This window comes from Salmo trutta, chromosome 22 (assembly GCF_901001165.1).
Source record: "Salmo trutta chromosome 22, fSalTru1.1, whole genome shotgun sequence".
Classification (NCBI taxonomy): domain Eukaryota; kingdom Metazoa; phylum Chordata; class Actinopteri; order Salmoniformes; family Salmonidae; genus Salmo; species Salmo trutta.
The window spans coordinates 31,613,686-31,634,043 of record NC_042978.1 but is presented as its reverse complement, the minus strand read 5'-3'; the positions used below and the strand labels follow the sequence as shown (position 1 = coordinate 31,634,043).

The following is a 20,358-nucleotide window of genomic DNA, read 5'->3' as shown; positions in this document are numbered from 1 at the left end:
ATTTCACTTATTTGCAATGCTGGATTTTCAATTGACTTTCTACTGAATCTATACAGTTAAAGTATTCTGCTGGATACAGGATTGGATGCATTGAGTACATCAAGCACACTAAATACATGCCAGTTGGGTTAAAGCCATTCTGTGCTTGTGACCGTAAACACAGAGGATGCCAGACCTAGCATAAATAAATCATTAGAGTCACTAACCTATCATGAACAGGTAGGTTTGAGGGGACCTGGCATCCCCACTCTGCACCAGCTGCTCACCCCAGCTTAATGTCCCTGAGCATCTTCCAGACAGAGCTGCTCTCTATAATGTGGGCCCTGGCCAGAGACATCCGATCCCGCATGCTGTCAACATGGGGCTTACTGGTGGCCTGGAAGATGAGATCACTTTCATTATCACAGGGGGAAAACTTGATGAACTCTCAATTTTAGCCAGCTGGCAAAAACCTGGCACATTGACAGAAATGTTTATTAATGTGCATTGTCCCTGATGAACCTAGCAAAGTAAAGTAGCCTAACTTTGTATCAACTTTATCGTTATAAACAATATTTGTATCGACTATATCTTATCTATGCATAGTCACTTTACCCCTACCTACATGTACAAATGACCTTGACTGACCTTTACCCCCGCACATTGACTCGGTACCGGTTTCCCCTGTTTATAGCCTTGGAATTGTTATTTTATTGTGTTACTTTTTATTTTATTTTTTACTTTAGTTTATTTAGTAAATATTATTTTTTTCTTGAACTGCATTGTTGGTTAAGGGCCTGTAAGTAAGCATTTCACGGTAAGGTCTACCTGTTGTATTCAGCGCATGTGACAAATAACATTTGATTTTGATTCGATTTTTTTATCAACTAATGCCAAGTATCTTAATTTTCGTTTTTTCATTATTCTTATTACCTAATATCCATGTCAATATAATGTGTGAGGACTTAGGGGTGTCTTCTTTCATCCTTACTTTGGCTATAGTCAGCATCCCCTTGACTATCTCTGTGTTGTTACGTACAGGTAGAACTCTGAGATTGCTGCCAAGGAATCTGCAATAGACCACAGGATCACTCAGTTACAAAGCACAGCACTAAGATAGCCATGTGACCGGAAATATTGTTGCATCATTCAAAACTACTGGTCATTTGAATGTATTTGGGTCTGTACAGTAGGATAATCGTTTAGAGGAGGAGTGATCATTACTGTGAAACTACACTAGTCCACATTGGCCTGTAATGTATAACATTTGCACATGTTAGAATCGTTCCAGACAGGAATAAAATTGTCTGCTATAAAGTATAATAAAATAACTATACCTGTGCTGTATCACTGACATGATGTCCAGTTCCTTCTTCCCATAAAAAGGGGCTTGCAGGAGAAGGAAACTATTGCGGTGAACCGTCACAAACTTCTTGATCTTGTCAAACAGTCCTGCTTCCTCAAGGTTCTCTGGTAGTTCTTGTGGGTTTATTATGAGGAATGCAATACCTGGACAACCCACACATACATTAATTTATAACACAACTTTGGTTTTGCAGACTGGCCTTGGGCTTATGTGCTTTATTTGCTAGATTATGAGGGAGTCAATGGATTATCACAAAATATCTAGGTAATGCCCGACAGAAGTCTTCTGCAGCCTTTTAATAGGAGCAAAATCCTGCAGTTTTTGAAGTTACGACCACATTAGCTGAAAGGTATCTGATGTCATGACAGGCCCAGGGGACAGTGTATATGGCGGGAACCCCCTTACAACAGGTGTTAGGTGGCACTGTGACATGGTCCTCTTGGCATTGGCAATGTAACAGCCTAAAGACACCAACTGCGGATCTCTAGTATAGGCTAGGGTGACCAGACGTCCCCGTTTTCCGGGGACAGTCCCCGTTTTTGGCTGGAGCTGTCCCCGGAAATGTCCCCTTTTTTAACTGTGTGTTAAAAACAGATCGCAAAGTGAAATATCTTACTTGGCAAGAAAGACCGGGCAGCACAGCCTACCGGTTGACGTCTCAATCGCGTTGTGCTTGTTTAGGCCAAGAGAGGGGGCTGCTCGCTATAGCAGCTTCATCCACTCTTCTTCTTCTACTAACTACTTGCTCGCGATAGTTTTAGAGAAAACTGCTGTGGAAAACTCGACCAGAAGCTAGCAAGTGTCAAGTGAATCCACAACATCACCACAAACGTCTTTTCAAGCCAGGTAAGTTACAATTGTTTGAGAGCCTAGCTAGTGATGTTATAATGTCACAATTTATTATATAGATAGATGATCTGCTCTATAAGGTTTTAAATAGGTTATGCTAGCTAACATTAGTCTACATAGCTAAGTTAGCTAGCTAAGTTAGCTAGCTACTGTTATGGTAGCTAGGTAAAAAACGTTCACATGTAAACATGCAGTGGACGGGCTATTTTGGAAATATGATTATATTAAATGAATGCACAATTAATTCTGAGAATATTTTTGTAGATTACAATTTGAATGGTTTGGCATTATAATAAGTAGTGTGAAAATATATTTAGAAATGTTCATGGATAACATTAGCAGTGGAGTGGAAGGAGAGGAGGAAGACTGGATAGGAAGAAGACTGAAAGGGATAGAGGAGGAAAGGTAAAGATATGATTACAGCCAATTTATTATTCTAAACAATGTTTTTGAGATAAAATATAAAAATGAGGCAAGCAATGGGAATCTGTTAACCAAAGTACTTTATCTAATAGTATGCTGTTTATTAATACAGATTGGAGAGGAAGGAGAAGGGAAAATTAAGGGAGTAAAAAGAGTGACGCAAGGAGAGAGTAGAAGAGTGAGGTGGAAAGGTGAAGAGAAGGAAAGGAAGAAAGAGAAGGAAGATTGGAGGAGAAGAAAAAGTTAGAGAATAAGAAGAGTGACACAAGGAGAGTGAAGAAGAGCAGACAGAGGAGATACAATGACTCTTTCCAAGAAACAGAAATGCACTTTTTATGAAAAACATAAGAGAATTTCCATTTATACGCTCAGGTCAAGAAGATAGAATGGTTCACTGCACCCGTTGTAATTCCTCTCTTTCAGTTGGCAGCCAGAGAAGAACGGCAGTGGTAGAACATCAGCAGACGAAAAACCATAAATACTCTCTGATTGCCCGTGTTGGTATGCCCTCTGTCACCACATTCTTCAAGAAGGTAGAGCCTTCCCAAGAAGAATATGGTTTAGCTGTGCAGGAGGGTGTCTTTGCGTACCACACTATGCGACACAATCATAGTTACAGATCTATGGACTGCACAGCACAACTGGCACGGAAGCTTTATGAGCCAAAGTTTACATGTGCTGGGACAAAATGTGACGCCATAGTGAGTAACGTGTTAGCAACATGGGCAACTACTTTGGTAACACAGGACCTAGACCAGGTTGAATTTGTGTCCCTGTCCATTGATGCGTCCAATCATGGACACGTAAAGCTGCTGCCAAAAGTAGCCAAATATTGTAAGATATATGATGGCAGCACATCTGTGGAATCAAAACTGTTTGATTATGTTGAATTGAACAGCGAAACAGCAGAGGAAATTGCAGCTGAGGTCCTGGTGGTCATCCAAAAATGTAACCTGGAAAACATTCTCTGCCGACAACAAATACCAACTTTGGAGGACTGAATAGGCTGGAGAGGGTCAATGTCCATACCAAAGTTAAAAATGCACTGCAGCGGGAGGTGATTGGCTTAGGTTGTCCTGCCCACATCATTCATAACACGGCCAGAACAGCTTTGGATATGATTCCACTTGGACGTTGAGTACCTGCTCACAAAGATATTTGGATATGTTCATATTTTCACTGTCAGAGTAGAAAGACTGAAGGGCTTTTGTGAGTTTGTTGGCCAGGAGTACCATAACATTTTAGGACACAGCAATGTTCGCTGGATGTCCATGCTCCCTGCTCTAGAAAGAGTGCTGAAAATGTATGTGCCATTGAAATCCTTTTTTCTTTCTGAAGACAAATGCCCTGTTGTCCTGCGAACAATGTTCGAAGATCCACTGACTGAACTTTGGCTGGCCTTTGTCCATGGAAACTTGACCGTTTTCAGTGACACGATCAAGATGCTTGAAGGCCAGGACCACTGTGCTGTGGAGTCCGCTGCAATTCTGAGAAACATTGAGGCAAAATTGACTGCAAGACGTGATGACAACTTCATTCCAGTTTTGGTCAGAGGACTTCTGAGAGAGCTAGAGGAAAATGGAGCCATGTCTAAAGAGAGCTTTCTCAAAACATCTCAATCATTCTTCACTATGGCTGTAAACTACTTGCAAGCATGGGGAAAGCACACAGATAATCTAAAAGATTTACAATGTCAACTTTTAAAAAGGCAACCTCTGCGTGAAGAGATCCAGAAGGCAGCAGCCACACTGCAGGAAAAATGCTCCAATGTGACCATCAATGAGGATGCATTGTGTGACAAGGTTATTGGCCTGCAAGAGTTCCTAAAGGGGGGATCGCTTGAAGAATGGAAAACATCTGAGACACCGCTTAGTCAGAGATGGAGCACGGTGGTTACCCACTTCAAAGAGAATGACATCCCACACACTAACCTGGCTAGATTAGCGTCTGCTGTCATGTGCTTACCTGGAAGTAATGCACCAGTCGAGAGTGTTCTCCCAAAATAATGATATATGGACAGCAGCAATTAATAGGTTCACTGTTCCTACCATCAAGGCCATGCTTATTGTGAAGATAAACTTCAACCTCCCCTGCCAGGAGTTGGCCAAAGACTGAGCAATCCTGAAGAAAATACATTCTTCTGAGAAATATACAGATTAGGTTGATATGAGTATATTATGTAGTTACCAATCTCATCAGCATCTTATTTCTTTATTATGTTGTTAAGTATTTCACATATACTATTGTCTGTTTTTCAATTTTGCTCATGTTCTCTTCTGCTCTTATTCTACCAGGACCACTGAATGGCTGTTCAGATCGGACAGTTCTGTCTTGTCTGTAGTGTTTCTGTAATATAGTTGTTTTCTCTGTCTATCACAGTGTGCCTGTTAGACTAAATACATGAAACTGGAATTGTCCCCCTTTTGTATTTAATAGAAAATAAAATGTGATATTTTAATTAAATATTGACCGCCTAACTGGAAATGTCCCTGGTTTTCATTTCAGAAATCTGGTCACCTTAGTATAGGCATACATACTGTACCTTTGAAGCATGAATCAAATAACGTAATGTCAAATTGATGATTACCTGACTGCGGGAAAACAATGGATCCCGACTTCACAGCGTCTGAGAATCGGATACGATGGTGCTGTGCAAGAAGCATCCTGGATGTGTCATGATTCTGTGTGTTTTAGTAGGGTAATGTTTTAGATGGGTAATGTCTTGATGAAATCTAATAAGCTGTAATAATCAAATTGTCAATATTGTGACTTCATATCAATATCGGGAAGAACTCAATTATACAACAGAAATTGACAATTTTGGCCCAACTTCTTTGGCTAGCAACTTCTTTGGCTAGCCATTTGTGGTGTTAAACGTTACCTGAAGTGATGTGCTGACTATAATTGTTGTTTTCCATTGAGTTGTCCTGTCATTACCGTTGGTAGTCATTATTGGTGGTAGTATGTAGCTAACTGTATTCACCCAAAATAAGATAGGGTGCGAAGTTGGATAACAAACCAAGTCTGTTTTGCCCGAATGAGCGGTGCTGAGTTGACTGGAATCTAACGAGATCAAGGAGGCACGCGAAGGAGGTGTGAGCAAGACGTCACGGGACCCCAAAAAGGTGACGCAATTATGTCATTTCACGTACAGCAACAAACGCCCAAGTGTATCCCTCATTTTAACCCGACATGTACAATAAAAATCTATATAATTTCACAAATTCTGTTAATTAAAAAAAATGATCTACTATTGTATTTTCACTATCACCAAACCCCCCCCCCAAAAAAATTAAACCGTTGTATTTAGAACCAAGCATTTTAATTTTCATATACACAATGAATATAAAGCCAACAGACCAACATGTTCTCTAGTTTCTGTGAACTCCACTGTCTAACCATCATCATGAGTAGAGAGCCATGAGAAAGACATTTTATTTTCTTCTTTCTAAAGGTTGCAAACACCAAGTAAACAGTTAAACTTACACAAATTGTCCACATGCACAACAGCTTATTTGTGTCTAAACTCTCAGTCCATTAAGTATATAACTGAAGATGAAGGGGCAGTGCTTGACTTGGGCAGGAGCTCACTGGAGCTGAGTTCTGGCACCTAAAATGTTCTACGGCTTGAGCTCCTGTTCATCTTATCGAAAGGTATTGTGGAGCTCCTTTAACTAAATATAAACTGTACTGGCACCCAAAATTAGTACTGGAACCTATTTCAGTCCAAGTCAAGCACTTTGAAGGGGACTGAATGCGAACAAACAAGCTCAGTTTGAGAGTCCGAAAAAACTCAAAGCTCATAAAAAGCAGCATAAAAGCATGAGACAGTCAACCAATAAATAGAGGATGACTCAAACATCAAGACAGAATAATTGTGGTACTGTAGATGTCAGTAAACCGAAGACATGTTGCAGAAGTCCAGAGAGAAAGTGTAACAGGTCCCGCTGATAGATAGTACTGAGTGTCTGTCTCAGAAGAAGTGTTGTTTAGTTGATGAATCCAGAGAGAAGGTTGATAAATCCAGAAAGAAGTTAACATAGTGTCTTCTTAGTCCTTAAACCTGTCAATCAAGTGATGTGTTTCTAACTCCAAGATGATCCATTAGTCCTTAATTCTGTATAGGCTTTGTCAGTGATACGTTTCTAGCTCCACTACCCCTGCGGAGAGGCAGCATCCTCGGGCGAGAAGCTGGTCACAGTGATGCTGGTTGTGGAGTCCTCCAGGGGTGATATGAGCTCTGCCCAGCGTTTAAATGTCACCTTCTCGTGAAGCAGGAAGGTTTGCTGGGTGTCCAGGCAGTCCCGGGAGACGGACAGGGTCTACTTGATGAGATACTGGGCTAGGTTCAGGTCCTCAGGGACTGGGTTTATGACGCCAAGACTGGACTCCTGGTCCGAGAGGAGTTGCTTCAGCATGCTCCAGTCACGCTCCGCAAACTTACCACTCTCTTCATTGTAATCTTCCTCTTTGTCGTTCTCCTCCCTCACTGTGCTCCTCCTGCTCCTGTTGTCAGAGGAGCTGAGGTGCTCAAAAGCTTGTCTCACGTTCAGTTCGTAGTTGGTAGAGAGGGCTTTGGAGGGGCGTCAGTCATGTGTACAGGTTGGGGTTGTTGTTTGATCCAGTCGGTCTCATTGTCCTTCAATGTCCCCTAAAAACAGTTGACAATGACATAACGATTCATCTTTCCATAAGTCCATAGTCATTACACAGGTATTCTGCAGGTCACTTCTTTCCGTTATTATCCCAACATTTAGATGACTAAAGTTTCACCCTTAATGCAACTGTGTCCTCTTAACATCCATTTAATAATCAAATGACAGGATGAGTCAATAACCTGTCCTCTATTCCACTAGGAGAGAGGCGGGAGGCCCTCATTTCACCATTATTGGTACCTAGTTACAGACCAATGGATTATAATATGAAATTGTTGATATAATGTAGAATTATATCATATGCATAAGTCATGAGTAGTCACTGACCTGGACTGTGGGTGATAGATAGGATGGAAAGCTGCCTTAAAGGTCAAGCACAGAGGGATGTAGTTGTCTGGATGTGTCTCTTCTATCCACCAGTAAAAAACACAGTAAGCCATTCATTGCATTGCATTGCCAGCGCTGGTTAGTGAACTCTGAATAACTCAGTTTGCTCAGGCACCAGTGATATGTTTGAAGAAATAAACCGTGCAGGTATCTTTAACTAATGAATAGAACTATTGTATTGTACAGATATGATTATAATACTGTCACAAAAACCTAAATTCAGGCAGAAATGATTTACTTTGCAGCACAAAGGGAAGTACATAGGTTAATCTAACATTTCCCATCTGGTTTTATGTACAGTTTCTTTGTTATTAACACTGCTTCCATATCACTGTAAATAACAGATCCATGCTGGCAATGGATGATACAATTGATGACAGCAAAAACAAGATTGATATGTTTTGCACTGGGATAGAGCCTAACTAGGATGCATCCCAAATGCCACCATATCCCCTGTATAGTGCACTATATGAGGAATAGGGTGCCATTTCAGACGTGACCCCTAACTAAGTAATAGCTTTGCTGTATCATATGAGTGAAAAAAGAGAGACATGGAATATAAAGATTGTTCTAGACACACCACATACAGAAAACTACCAGGCAATACCACACGTCTATTGAACCAAACCAGCATTACAGAATAAAACAAGTAAAAAAAGAATGAAGTAAAAACAAACATATTGGGTGGAATAAATAAAAAGACACAACAAATGGCATGTACTACTATCATGCAGATGTCTTTATAGATAAGCAGACTGATGAGAAGATACAGGTTAGAAGGGTCTGACGGGTCTGACAATAAATAACAAAAACAAGCCGATCCTGGGTAGGCAAGAGTCCCTGTAGGTAAGTAAAACAAAGATTGACATCTTTCTCAAAAGCAATCTGGTCATAATGACAGCTTAGTATTTGTGGATTTACCCTCCAAATCAACTGGCCACTTTGCATATTATTGTGTAATTTGATTTAAAAAAATCATATCTTGGTTGCACGTCTTCTGCATGAAATACAAATTATGGAAACATCAATCTAATAAATAATATCATCAGCTGTGGCTTAAAAAAGGCCAGGAGCTGTTGGATTTAGTTGCATTCACTAAAAGAAACAATGAAAAATCATTGAATATTTGCATTTTTATGTACATCAAAGTGCATTAGTACAACTAGGACTACATCAGTCCGCCACACCTTGTCAGAAGGCAGGGGGTTTCTAACCAACACATGACACACTACTTTACACTAAGGTTGCATCCCAAATGGAACCCTATTCCTTACACAGTGCACTACTTTTGACCCTATGGGCCCTGGTCAAAAGTAGTGCCTTATAAAAGGGAATAGGGTGCCATTTAGGACTCAAACTTAATATTTTAGTATCAGTTCTCATTGAAATCAACATTGCTTTTTTTTCATAAGTAATCTAAGTAGTCAAGGTCAGAATGGCTCTGAAAAAAGGTAGTTCAGTTGTTATAAGATGATTATAGCTAAGCTACTTCTGCACGTTTCTTGATTGACCAATCTCCATTTATTTTATTTTTTTTACAGATATTGGTGTTACCAATTCAACTCAAGGGATTGGTACACAGATGTTTTGCGCATTTATAACAAGCTTTCAGCTACAGTATATGGGCATATCAAAAACGATTCAATTTGAATTTGAACTAGTTAAGTCATCTGTATTATATTCATTTTGAGAGGAAGGGGATAAGTGTACGTGTCATAATGCAAATGAATAGTCTGAACATCATGTTATATCAGACAGAGGAGATTGTATCTTGCAAAGGGAGAACTAATTAACTAACTATGCCTTGACTAATGGAGTTTGGCTGGGTGGGGAGGGAGAATGGGTGAGGGGTTTGGCTACAGGGTTTAAATTAGGTGGGTTCCTAGATGTAGATCATTATACATTACCTGCTGGGGATTGTGGGATAGCTGCATGTACAGGAGAGCCCCCTTTCTGCTGAGGGTAATTTAAGTCTGATCTCTTGCTGTCTACATGCACAGGTACAGATGCTTGGCTAGGCTTGGTTGAGGGGTTCTTGCGTGGTAATCCTCCATTGCTGTACTGTTCAGCAGGCCGGAGGTCTAGGTGGCAGGGTCTCTCCCGTTCCTGGGGAGGCAGGTCAGTGGGGTCATGGTCCAGAGAAGGGCAACCAGGGCTGGGCTCTACTCCCTCCACTTTGGTGGGGTTATGGTCATCTACCAGAGGATCCTGGATCTCAGTGAGGAAAACAATGGGTTTGTTTTTGGACTTGTGCTCGTTGCCTTGTTCCTGCTGCTGCTGTGTGCTTTTGGGAAAGTCTGATGCCAGGTGCCCCCCAGAGTGAGAGACAAAGTTGGGGACTGACTGAGGGGCCGGAGAAGGGTCGCTCCCGAAGACGTTGTAGGGCGTGAGGGGGTCATCAGGCTGTTGCTGGGGCGGAGTCTGCACCCCGCACTCCTCTGATCCCAGCTCCTCACACTCGTCAACAGAGATCAGAACAGAGCGGCGGAAGTTAGAGGCTGATTGGTAGTCCAGTTGCTGCTGCTGTTCGTTGTCTTGACCAGGGTCAACTCCGTCCTCGAAGGCCATGTTCACAATGCCCTGAAACTGAGAAGAGGGGTCGGCAGGAGGCAGAGGGGCCTGGTGACCAGGAAGAACCTCCACCTCTGATCTCTCATCCTCTTCCTCAGACTCCTCGGACTCCTCAGAGGAGAAGAGCTGGCTGTCGGGGACCTGCTTCACCGTAATATTGGCCTGCACCTCCTCCTCAACAGGGACCTCGTCTCTGTCCCTGCTCAGCCAGGAGCGCGGCCGTTGCTTCACCCCTTCCTCCTCGCTGGTGGTCTCTACCTCGCACCCCTTCAGCCTCACCTCGACCCGCAGCCCACCATCCAGCATCTTCAGCTCCTCAGGCGTACTTGTGTCGCTACTACTGCGACCCAGGAAGTCATGGCAACGCATGGTGCCGCCCCCCTTGGATTCGCCGCGGTCGTTGGAGCAGCAGTCATCCACATCGTCCTGGGAGCCCCCGGCGTCGTAGTCCTCAGAGCGAGGCTTGATGTCGTCTGATGAGGTGGTGGCACTGCCGGATTCTGACTCGGGGCTGACCTGGTGGTGCAGGCTGCTCCACGAGTCCTCCAGAGGGCTGCTTGGGGTTGGGGTGTCCAGCGGAAGGTCTGTGGCTGAGCCAGGAGTGTGTTTACATGTGTGTGTCCCCTCTGTGTGCTTAGCAGGCTCTCCATTTACGAGGTCATTCCCATTAAATATGTGGTTGATTGCTGGTGGCTGACTGGACAGAGCCCTGACTCCTCTTGTGCAGTTAGGTTTACCTGGTTGTTTGGCAGACTTCTGAGGACTTAGCGTAGGGCTGGCGTTCAGGGGTAAGGAGAGGGAGTCCCCTCCTCCACTGTGGCCCTGGGGGCCTGGTGGTAGTGGGATGTTATGAGCTGGACTCTGCTCTGTGGATGTTGCTACTGGCTCTGAGGCCTTCTCTCTGGGATCTGAATGTGAGGAGACCCTCTCTGCTCCGGAACCAGTGTCATTAGCCTGCTGTGTCTCTGCAGAGGTTTTACCATTAGATCCCTCTTTCTCTTTAGCTGCAGGCTTTTTGGATGAAACGACAGAGGATATGTTTTTAACTGGCCCCGCTGACTTGGTTGAGGTTTTCTCTGTAGGAGATTCAGAGGTAGCATTCTGCTTTGGTCCAGGTTTGGCTGTTGCTAGTGGAGGCTGTTTGGAAGGAGAGGAGCTGGAGCTGGCTTTTACTGGTTTAGAAGTAGATTTGGCCGTGGCTGCGGTAGCTGGGGTGGTTTTTGTGGTCTTCCTGGCTGCTTTGTCTACTGAAACTTTGGAGCCATCCTTATCCTCCTCTTTCCTGGGAGACGCAGGCTTTCTGGTAATCAGGGATGACCCAGGTCTAGAGACTGCATGAGAGGAGAAACATATTTCAATACTTTGGCCCACAGTGAGATGATGTTAGGATTTGTATTGGAAAAACACACATGCACGCATGGACGCACACACGTCCACACACACACGTGCGTGCACACACACACGGTTCTGCCTCTCACCATGGTTCTCAGCTGAGCCTGTTGGTGTGCTCATCCCCTTTGTGTCTGCTCTGGCTCCTGTTCCTACAGTTGTTGTTCTTCCTGTAGCGGGGAGCTTGGCTTTATTGGCCTCTCTGGTGCTGGGCTTATTGGTAGGGCTGATCAGGGAGATGAAAAAACCATCAAATCAAAAGAACAGCACCGGAGAACAGAAAATTAATCCTGACACTCACAAAATGAAAGCCATTTTAATTGCTTAAAAATATGTTTAATTTAGGACAATAACAATCATTCAATAATGGATACAAAATCAAAGGGTCTGATAACACTAAGGGAGGAAAGCGCATAAACCTCAAAAGATCGTGGCACTAACAAGTACTGCAATGTATCGTTTCACCGATCTCTGTATGGACTAGCAATTACCACTATATAACAGTGGGGGGCAGCACAGTTATTTCTACCATTTCTCAGGGATGGTCTACCAAAATCGGATGTTCTGATTTCGGGTGCAGTGCTGCTTACCTGTTGGTCTTTGTGGTGTCTGTTTTCTGGGGAGGTTTGGTCAGTGGAGATTTGGTCAGAACTTTAGCCTGGGTTTTTGTCTTAAGATCTAAAACATAGAGGATTGTTAGTGTGTTTAACCAAACACTGATATTTATTGTTGGAAACTGTCTCATTTCAGAAAATGAAAACTGCTCACTTAGAATGAGGGATTAAGAGGCAGAATTAATTTATACAGCTTACTGGGGACAAATAGAGCAACAATAAACACAGTTTTGAGGGGAGAAATGCTAAGTGCATTCATGAAATCCTCAAACAAAGTACAGAGATGATTCCATTATAAGGAGAGCTAACAGGGATGTGAGAGCTAGAGGCTAGGAACTGATAATAGTACTGCACATCAGAGTCAAAATATTGCACAATCAGAGCCAATAACATAGAGCTGGAGTAGAGTAGATAGATGGGATGACTGGGCTGGTTAGAGGGAGGGAGGGAGGGAGGGAGAGCATATGGCACTCTGAGTCTCTCCCTTTCTCTGTTGCATGAAAAGGAGGGACAGACCGGCTGAGGCCCTATACTCTGATCTGCACCTTATTGAGTCCTTTTCACACACATACAGTGAGGGAAAAAAGTATTTGATCCCCTGCTTATTTTGTACGTTTGCCCACTGAAAAATAAACGATCAGTCTATAATTTTAATGGTAGGTTTATTTGAACAGTGAGAGACAGAATAACAACAAACAAATCCAGAAAAATGCATGTCAAAAATGTTATAAAATGATTTGCATTTTAATGAAGGAAATAAGTATTTGACCCCTCTGCAAAACATTACTTAGTAGTTGTTGGCAAAACCCTTGTTGGCAATCACAGAGGTCAGACGTTTTTTGTAGTTGGCACCCAGGTTTGCACACATCTCAGGAGGGATTTTGTCCCACTCCTCTTTGCAGATTTTCTCCAAGTCATTAAGGTTTTGAGGCTGACGTTTGGCAACTCGAACCTTCAGCTCCCTCCACAGATTTTCTATGGCATTAAGGTCTGGAGACTGGCTAGGCCACTCCAGGACCTTAATGTGCTTCTTCTTGAGCCACTCCTTTGTTGCCTTGGCCGTGTGTTTTGGGTCATTGTCATGATGGAATACCCATCCACGACCCATTTTCAATGCCCTGGCTGAGGGAAGGAGGTTCTCACCCAAGATTTGACGGTACATGGACCCGACCATCGTCCCTTTGATGCGGTGAAGTTGTACTGTCCCCTTAGCAGAAAAACACCCCCAAAGCATAATGTTTCCACCTCCATGTTTGATGTTGGGGATGATGTTCTTGGGGTCATAGGCAGCATTCCTCCTCCTCCAAACACGGCGAGTTGAGTTGATGCCAAAGAGCTCCATTTTGGTCTCATTTGACCACAACACTTTCACCCAGTTGTCCTCTGAATCATTCAGATGTTCATTGGCAAACTTCAGACGGGCATGTATCTGTGCTTTCTTGAGCAGGGGGACATTGCGGGCGCTGCAGGATTTCAGTCCTTCACGGGCAGTGTGTTACCAATTCTTTTCTTGGTGACTATGGTCCCAGCTGCCTTGAGATCATTGACAAGATCCTCCCGTGTAGTTCTGGGCTGATTCCTCACCGTTCTCATGATCATTGCAACTCCACGAGGTGAGATCTTGCATGGAGCCCCAGGCCGAGAGAGATTGACAGTTCTTTTGTGTTTCTTCCATTTGCGAATAATCGCACCAACTGTTGTCACCTCACCAAGCTGCTTGGCGATGGTCTTGTAGCCCATTCCAGCCTTGTGTAGGTCTACAATCTTGTCCCTGACATCCTTGGAGCGCTCTTTGGTCTTGGCCATGGTGGAGAGTTTGGAATCTGATTGATTGATTGCTTCTGTGGACAGGTGTCTTTTATACAGGTAACAAACTTAGATTAGGAGCACTCCCTTTAAGAGTGTGCTCCTAATCCCAGCTCATTACCTGTATAAAAGACACCTGGGAGCCAGAAATCTTTCTGATTGAGAGGGGGTGAAATACTTATTTCCCTTATTAAAATGCAAATCAATTTATAACATTTTTGACATGTGTTTTTCTGGATTTTTTTGTTGTTAATTTGTCTCTCACTGTTCAAATAAACCTACCATTAAAATTATAGACTGATCATTTCTTTGTCAGTTGGCAAACGTACAAAATCAGCAGGGGATCAAATACTTTTTAACCTCACTGTACAGTGCATTCGGAAAGTTTACACATTTTGTTACGTTGCTGCCTTATTCTAAAATTGACTAAATAGTTTTCTTCTATCAGTCTACACACAATACCCCATAATGACAAAGCAAAAACATGTTTTTAGAAATGTTTGCAAATGTATTAAATTATAAAAATTCTGACCTTTACTCAGTACTTTGTTGAAGCACCTTTGGAAGCGATTGCAGCCTGAAGTCTTCTTGGGTATAACACTACAAACTTGGCACACCTGTATTTGGGGAGTTTCCTCCTATTTTTCTCTGCAGATTCTGTCAAGCTCTGTCAGGTTGGATGGGGAGCATCGCTGCACAGCTATTTTCAGGTCTCTCCCGAGATGTTAGAACGGGTTCAAGTCCGGTAATGCTGCCACCACCATGTTTCATCGTAGGGATGGTGCCAGGTTTCTTCCAGTTGTGTCGCTTGGCATTCAGGCCAAAGAGATCAATCTTGGTTTCACCAGACCAGAGAATTTTGTTTCTCATGGTGTGAGAGTCATTTGGTGCCTTTTGGCAAACTCCAAGCGGGCTGTCATGTGCCTTTTACTGAGGAGTGGCTTCCGTCTGGCCACTCTCCATAAAGGCCTGATTGGTGGAGTGCTGCAGAGATGGTTGTCCTTCTGGAAGGTTGTCCCATCTCCATAGAGGAACTCTGGAGGTATTTCAGAGTGACCATTGGGTTCTTGGTCACCTCCCTGACCAAGGCCCTTCTCCCCTTATTGCTCAGTTTGGCCGGGCGGTCAGCTCTAGGAAGGGTCTTGGGGGTTCCAAACTTCTTCCAATTAAGAATGATGGAGGCCACTGTGTACCTGGGGAGCTTCAATGCTGCAGAAATGTTTTGGTACCCTTCCCTAGATCTGTTCCTTGACACAATCCTGTCTCGGAGCTCTACGGACAATTCCTTCGACCTCATGGCTTGGTTTTTGCTCTGACATACACTGTCAACTGTGGGACCTTATATAGACAGGTGTGTGCCTTTCCAAATCATCAACTGAATTTAGCACAGGTGGACTCCAATCAAGTTGTAGAACCATCTAAAGGATGGTACATTTAAACAGGATGTACCTGAGCTCAATTTTGAGGCTAATTGCAAAGGGTCTGAATATTCATGTAAATAAGGTATTTCTGTTTTTTATTTTTAATACGTTACAAAAAATTCAAAAAATCTGTTTTCGCTTTGTAATTGACGGGTATTATGTATAGATTGATGAGGAAAAAGTTGTATTTAATACATATTAAAATAAGCCTGTATCGTAACAGAATATGGAAAAAGTCAAGTGGTCTGATTACTTTCCGAAGGCACTGTACACCCACACACACACGCTCACACAAAAACACAAACACAAGCTCTCTCTCACACACACACACAGACACACAGACACACACACACACACACACACACACACACACACACACACACACACACACACACACACACACACACACACACACACACACACACACACACACACACACACACACACACTGCTGCTGTCCCATGCATTTAGACAATCAATGCTTCCCATTTCTATACTGTTTAGACACACTGTGTCTGTATATATTGTATACTTGACATAACTCACTGTAATATATATATTGTTGTACATATCATTCATAGTATATCTTTGTGTACATTAATCCCATGCACATACGCACAGATAGTTTTTTTGATTATTGTTATATTGTTATTTGGATTGTAATTTGGATTTGTTTTCCGATTTTTCTAGATTTAAAAAAAGATTTTGACTTTCGCTGCACCTGATATAACATCTGTGTAACTGTGTATGCAACCAATAAACTTTGATTTTAGTCTACAAACTAGCATACACCGTCACCACAGGAGCTAGGACCAGACTTGCGGTGGAGAAACAATTGGTCACACCCCTGTGTGTGAGCTGTGTGGTTTTGACCTTCAGCTCTGCGGCTTTTTTGGGTGTCTGTTGCCACACAGGCTGTGCTACCTATATGGATGTTAATTTCCGTGGTGCTACCATTGAACTGATTAATACGTATGAAAGGAGGGCTTTCTGATTCATCTTTATACACACCACTACTGCAATGCGTTTCTACTTCAATGTATTCTCTCCGTCTCCCTGTTTTATTTATTTTACCTTTATTTAACTAGGCAAGTCAGTTAAGAACAAATTCTTATTTTCAATGACGGCCTAGGAACAGTGGGTTAACTGCCTTGTTCAGAGACAGAACGACAGATTATTACCTTGTCAGCTCAGGGATTCAATCTTGCAACCTTTCGGTTACTAGTCCAATGCTCTAATCACTCGGCTACCTGCCTAACTCATGTAAATCACTCTGCTACTTATTCTTCACAAAACCTACTACCATTCATTTCTGAATCAAGCTAATTTTTCAGACACTCTAACTTTCTGCCATAAAATGAAATGAATGTCATCATAACAATGAGTGAATTAACCCAGCGGCAAAACTGGTTAGAATGACGTCATTACAGCGTCATTATCACAACGTCATTACAATGTAATTACAACATCATCTTTTCAACAATTTCTTCCCTGCTGGGAGGCAACTTAATAACATTGGATGTTAGACAAGGGAAATACAGTTTCCCAGCTGGCAAAATGAGTTGAAAATCATTACAAAGTCATTATAATGTATTTTCAACCAGTTTTGCCCACTTGGGAGCAAGTTAATTATGTTGGATGTTAGACCAGACCTGGCATGGTGGGGCAGTTGCGTGGGCTTCCGGAACTGTTGTCAGGAGAGGCACTGCCTGAAGTGGAGGGGGTGGTAGTGGCAGGGTGGGCCGTGCTACTGTCTGCCCCCTGAAGAGAGTCACCCTTCCCTGCTGTATTCTTCTGCAGCTTCCCTGGCCTGGCCTGAGCTGTGGAGGTGGTGCCTGGGGGAGAGGTCTTGGGCCTGGCTCCAGGGTTAGGGTTAGGCTTCCTGTCCTGGTCCATAGTCCCCTTCCCCCCTGTTGGGGACCCCCTGGGTCCGTTAGCGGTGGCTACCTCCCTCCTAGCCCCCCCTGGGCCAGCCGTACCGTTGAGCACTGGTTTGGCTGATGTGGAGGTTGTAGTCTTGGCTTTAGCCGTGGTGCTCTGGTGGTCGCCTGGCTGCTTGGTCTTGACGTTCTTTGCCCTGAATGGGCCAGTGTCTCCAGGCTTGGTAGCACCAGTCCCTCTCCCTGCGGTGGAGGGGAGGCCTGGCGTCCCCAGCCCATCTGACTTCATGGTGGCTGATGATGCAACCGCAGTGCAACTTCCTGTCTCTGTGTTCCTGATGACCCAAATGGTCCTGTGGACAAGAGGTCTCTCACAAGGAGCTGCAGGAACTCAAGGGCATCTTACACCCCTCGGCTGCTAGAGAGAGAGAGGGGAGAGGTTTGAATGGAAAGATCAGATCACACAACATCATTTAGGATAATGGAGTAGTAGTCTACAGACTTGATTCAACAACTAAAGACTGGGATGAATCAAGTTTGATCTAACCTGTAATTACCTGTAATTAACCTGTGATAGAGAAAGTGATTAGCACTGATTTTGCAGATAGCGGCTAAAAGGTTTTTCATGATATGTTGGTTTACCTACATTAGTTGAATCAATGCACTAATTGTAAGTTAATCGCAATAAGAGCATCTTCTAAATTCCCAAAAGCAAATGTTAATTCGATAGGCTTGAATAATACTGGTGAGGATGCCTGCATGTGACTGAGCTGTACTGTACACTCAGGCTTGTAAAACAAACGCAACCCCCATCACATCTTTCCAGGTTCTGTCTGCCTTGTGTTACTGTTCATCAGTCTGATACAACACAAGGTCTGTGTGTTAATCACTCTGAGGGGCTGAAAGGTAATTGCTTTCTGTGTCAATGATGAAACTACAGTCATCAGCTTTTATCATGAAACTACAGTCATAAGCTTTTATCATGCATTACCTGTGAGCTGGTGAATACAGGCTTTTTCCCAAGTCTTCTTCTGTCTCTTTTATCAAGAGCAGCTATGGGAGAGGCATAATTAAATGAACACATAATTAAAACAACACATTTAAAACTTGGTTAAATTACAATCACATTCAAAAACCTTCAATGCACAGTACTCATTCAAAAAACAGGTTGCCACAAACATCTTTCAAGACACATTGACCTGGTTCTGTCTTGCATTCTCAACACAAGGAGCATTCGATTTGATGGGTATTTTCCATGTGAACTGTAACAACATGTCCCTGAGATATCAAATCCATGACATGTCCATTGAAGAGACGATACTGTAACGAGGCTATTCCACCTAAGGCTTCCTGATTTTGATTTAAATGAGATACAGAAGGTGAAACAATGTGGAGAGGCTTTCATTTAATCAATGAAACATCAGTCAACTGTGACTTCTGACCAAGAAAAGACTTCACAGCACATCCTTCTATTTCCCCAGAGATACTCCAAATAAAGACCAAACCGATGCACCGGAATGTAGTTGAGTGTGTGTGTGACTGTGTGACTGTGTCTGTGTTGGATGTGTATGATGTGACGTGTGCGACTACATTACCTTATGCAACTATGCATATTAATTCTATGTGCCTTGTCGTGAGTATGCGCATGCGTATGTGTGAGCTATGTTAGTGACAGAGAGAGATTTCGACAGTATGGAATGTCAGTGGAATTTTAAAACCAAGTTCAATAAATAATTCATGCCATGCATTTCAATGGATCACAAAGCTATACAGTCAAAACAAAGCAGTGCATTATTTGTTTCTCAGCGAATGCATATAGTTATGTGTAAAATCCACAAATCCACAAATTCAACCCTCCACCCCACCCCTTTATTATAATACAGAAGAGAACATGGTGCAGTTTTAGCCTAGTTGCTAGCTACAAATTGGCTTAAAATGGGGTGAGTGACTGACTGACCCTCTTCCTCGCCCAAACAACAGATGGACCTCAGGTCGTGTCTGTTTGTGCTCTGTTTTGTTCTGCAGCTGTGCTGAAAGAAGCCATTTAATGTCTGATGTTACCCAGAGGCAGCAGCAGCAGTAACATATGCTTCATGGGCTTTGGTTCCTTCCTCTCGAATCATGCAGAGACAGAGCCTGTGCTTCATCACTGTAGCCTGGTCCCAGATCTGTTTGTGCTGTCTCTTGCCGTCTCCTATGGTCATTGTCACTGTAGCCTGGTCCCAGATCTGATTGTGCTGTCACTTGCCATCTCCTATGGTCATTGTCATGCCAAGCAAGATCAAACACATTGAACATATCTGTAATATCCCATCTGAGCTTAGAGAAACAGAGCTCTGGCTGTCTTCTGCAGTGAGAGACAGATCAGATCACCTCCCAACTACAGCTAAAGCCCCGTAGAATAAAGATGTCCTCCCTTCTCTTACCTGCCAGTATCCTCTCTCTGTGCTTGGAGGGCAGGGTCTCCCATCCCTGCATGTGGCAGACAGAGTAGAATGACTGGAGCAGGAAGGTCCACAGCCTAGCGCGCAGAGCACCAATCTCTCGCCTAAATGGCTGGTTGAGAGAGGAGAGGAGAGGAGAGAGGGAGAGAGGAGGAGGAGGAGTGGGAGGGAGGGAGGGAGGGGGAAGAGAGTGAGAGAGCTCGAGCAAATCAGCAGCTGCTTAAAAGGACCCATCACCATGGTAACCACCCCTCCTTTCCCTCTCTCACTCTCCCTCTCTCTCCCTGTCTCTTACAGAATCCACTTGAACTCCCTTGAGCTAAATGGATGATGTCATCAGCTGAGGCTACTCCTACCTCCTCCACATCGCCTCAATGTTTATAAAAAAACAGAGCTGGAGGGTAGGGAGAAGCTCTCTTTCATACACAAATCCTCCCTCCCGTCCTCACTCAATTCAATTCAATTCAAGGCGCTTTATTGGCATGACAAACATATGTTAACATTGCCAACGCAAGTGAAGTAGATAATATACAAAAGTGAAATAAACAATGAAAATGAACAGTAAACATTACAC

The 20,358-nt window shown here is 43.3% G+C and overlaps 2 protein-coding genes across 8 annotated transcripts; both read right to left on the bottom strand.

The window, feature by feature from the left end:
* Positions 1 to 2: 2 nt before the first annotated feature.
* c22h1orf146 (chromosome 22 C1orf146 homolog) lies at positions 3 to 5,608 on the bottom strand. Its single transcript, XM_029707751.1, has 5 exons — positions 5,499 to 5,608; positions 5,205 to 5,298; positions 1,317 to 1,488; positions 971 to 1,049; positions 3 to 376 (listed from the first exon to the last, which is right to left on the bottom strand). Exons 1-5 carry the CDS (start codon positions 5,565 to 5,567, stop codon positions 263 to 265), a joined length of 528 nt encoding a protein of 175 aa, XP_029563611.1. The 5' UTR covers positions 5,568 to 5,608; the 3' UTR covers positions 3 to 262.
* A 312-nt stretch (positions 5,609 to 5,920) lies between these two features.
* LOC115158582 (AP2-interacting clathrin-endocytosis protein) lies at positions 5,921 to 19,882 on the bottom strand. 7 transcript variants are annotated; one of them, XM_029707722.1, is made up of 8 exons: positions 19,767 to 19,882; positions 18,332 to 18,393; positions 17,113 to 17,758; positions 12,210 to 12,297; positions 11,709 to 11,845; positions 9,567 to 11,561; positions 7,600 to 7,681; positions 5,921 to 7,268 (listed from the first exon to the last, which is right to left on the bottom strand). In XM_029707722.1, the coding sequence occupies exons 3-8, from the start codon at positions 17,627 to 17,629 to the stop codon at positions 7,259 to 7,261; spliced, it is 2,829 nt and encodes a 942-aa protein (XP_029563582.1). In that variant the 5' UTR covers positions 17,630 to 17,758; positions 18,332 to 18,393; positions 19,767 to 19,882; the 3' UTR covers positions 5,921 to 7,258. The 7 variants fall into 7 exon arrangements, with proteins under 7 accessions (XP_029563582.1, XP_029563581.1, XP_029563583.1 ...); XM_029707721.1 differs by having other exon boundaries at positions 5,921 to 7,681; XM_029707723.1 differs by lacking the exon at positions 7,600 to 7,681.
* Between the last annotated feature and the right edge of the window lie 476 nt (positions 19,883 to 20,358).

Bases quoted from the DNA above. Each gene is read 5' to 3' on its own strand.
- c22h1orf146 (XM_029707751.1), bottom strand. From the start codon at position 5,567: ATGACTACCAACGGTAATGACAGGACAACTCAATGGAAAACAACAATT. The intron at 1,489-5,204 runs GTAATCATCAAT...TGGGTTGTCCAG, and splicing joins CATTGTTTTCCCGCAGTCAG to GTATTGCATTCCTCATAATA. The intron at 377-970 runs GTAAGGATGAAA...CTCATCTTCCAG, and splicing joins GGATGCTGACTATAGCCAAA to GCCACCAGTAAGCCCCATGT.
- LOC115158582 (XM_029707717.1), bottom strand. From the start codon at position 17,629: ATGAAGTCAGATGGGCTGGGGACGCCAGGCCTCCCCTCCACCGCAGGG. The intron at 11,846-12,209 runs GTAAGCAGCACT...CTCCCTGATCAG, and splicing joins GACACCACAAAGACCAACAG to CCCTACCAATAAGCCCAGCA. The intron at 8,500-9,566 runs GTAATGTATAAT...ACTTACCTACAG, and splicing joins TATCCCACAATCCCCAGCAG to GGACTCTTGCCTACCCAGGA.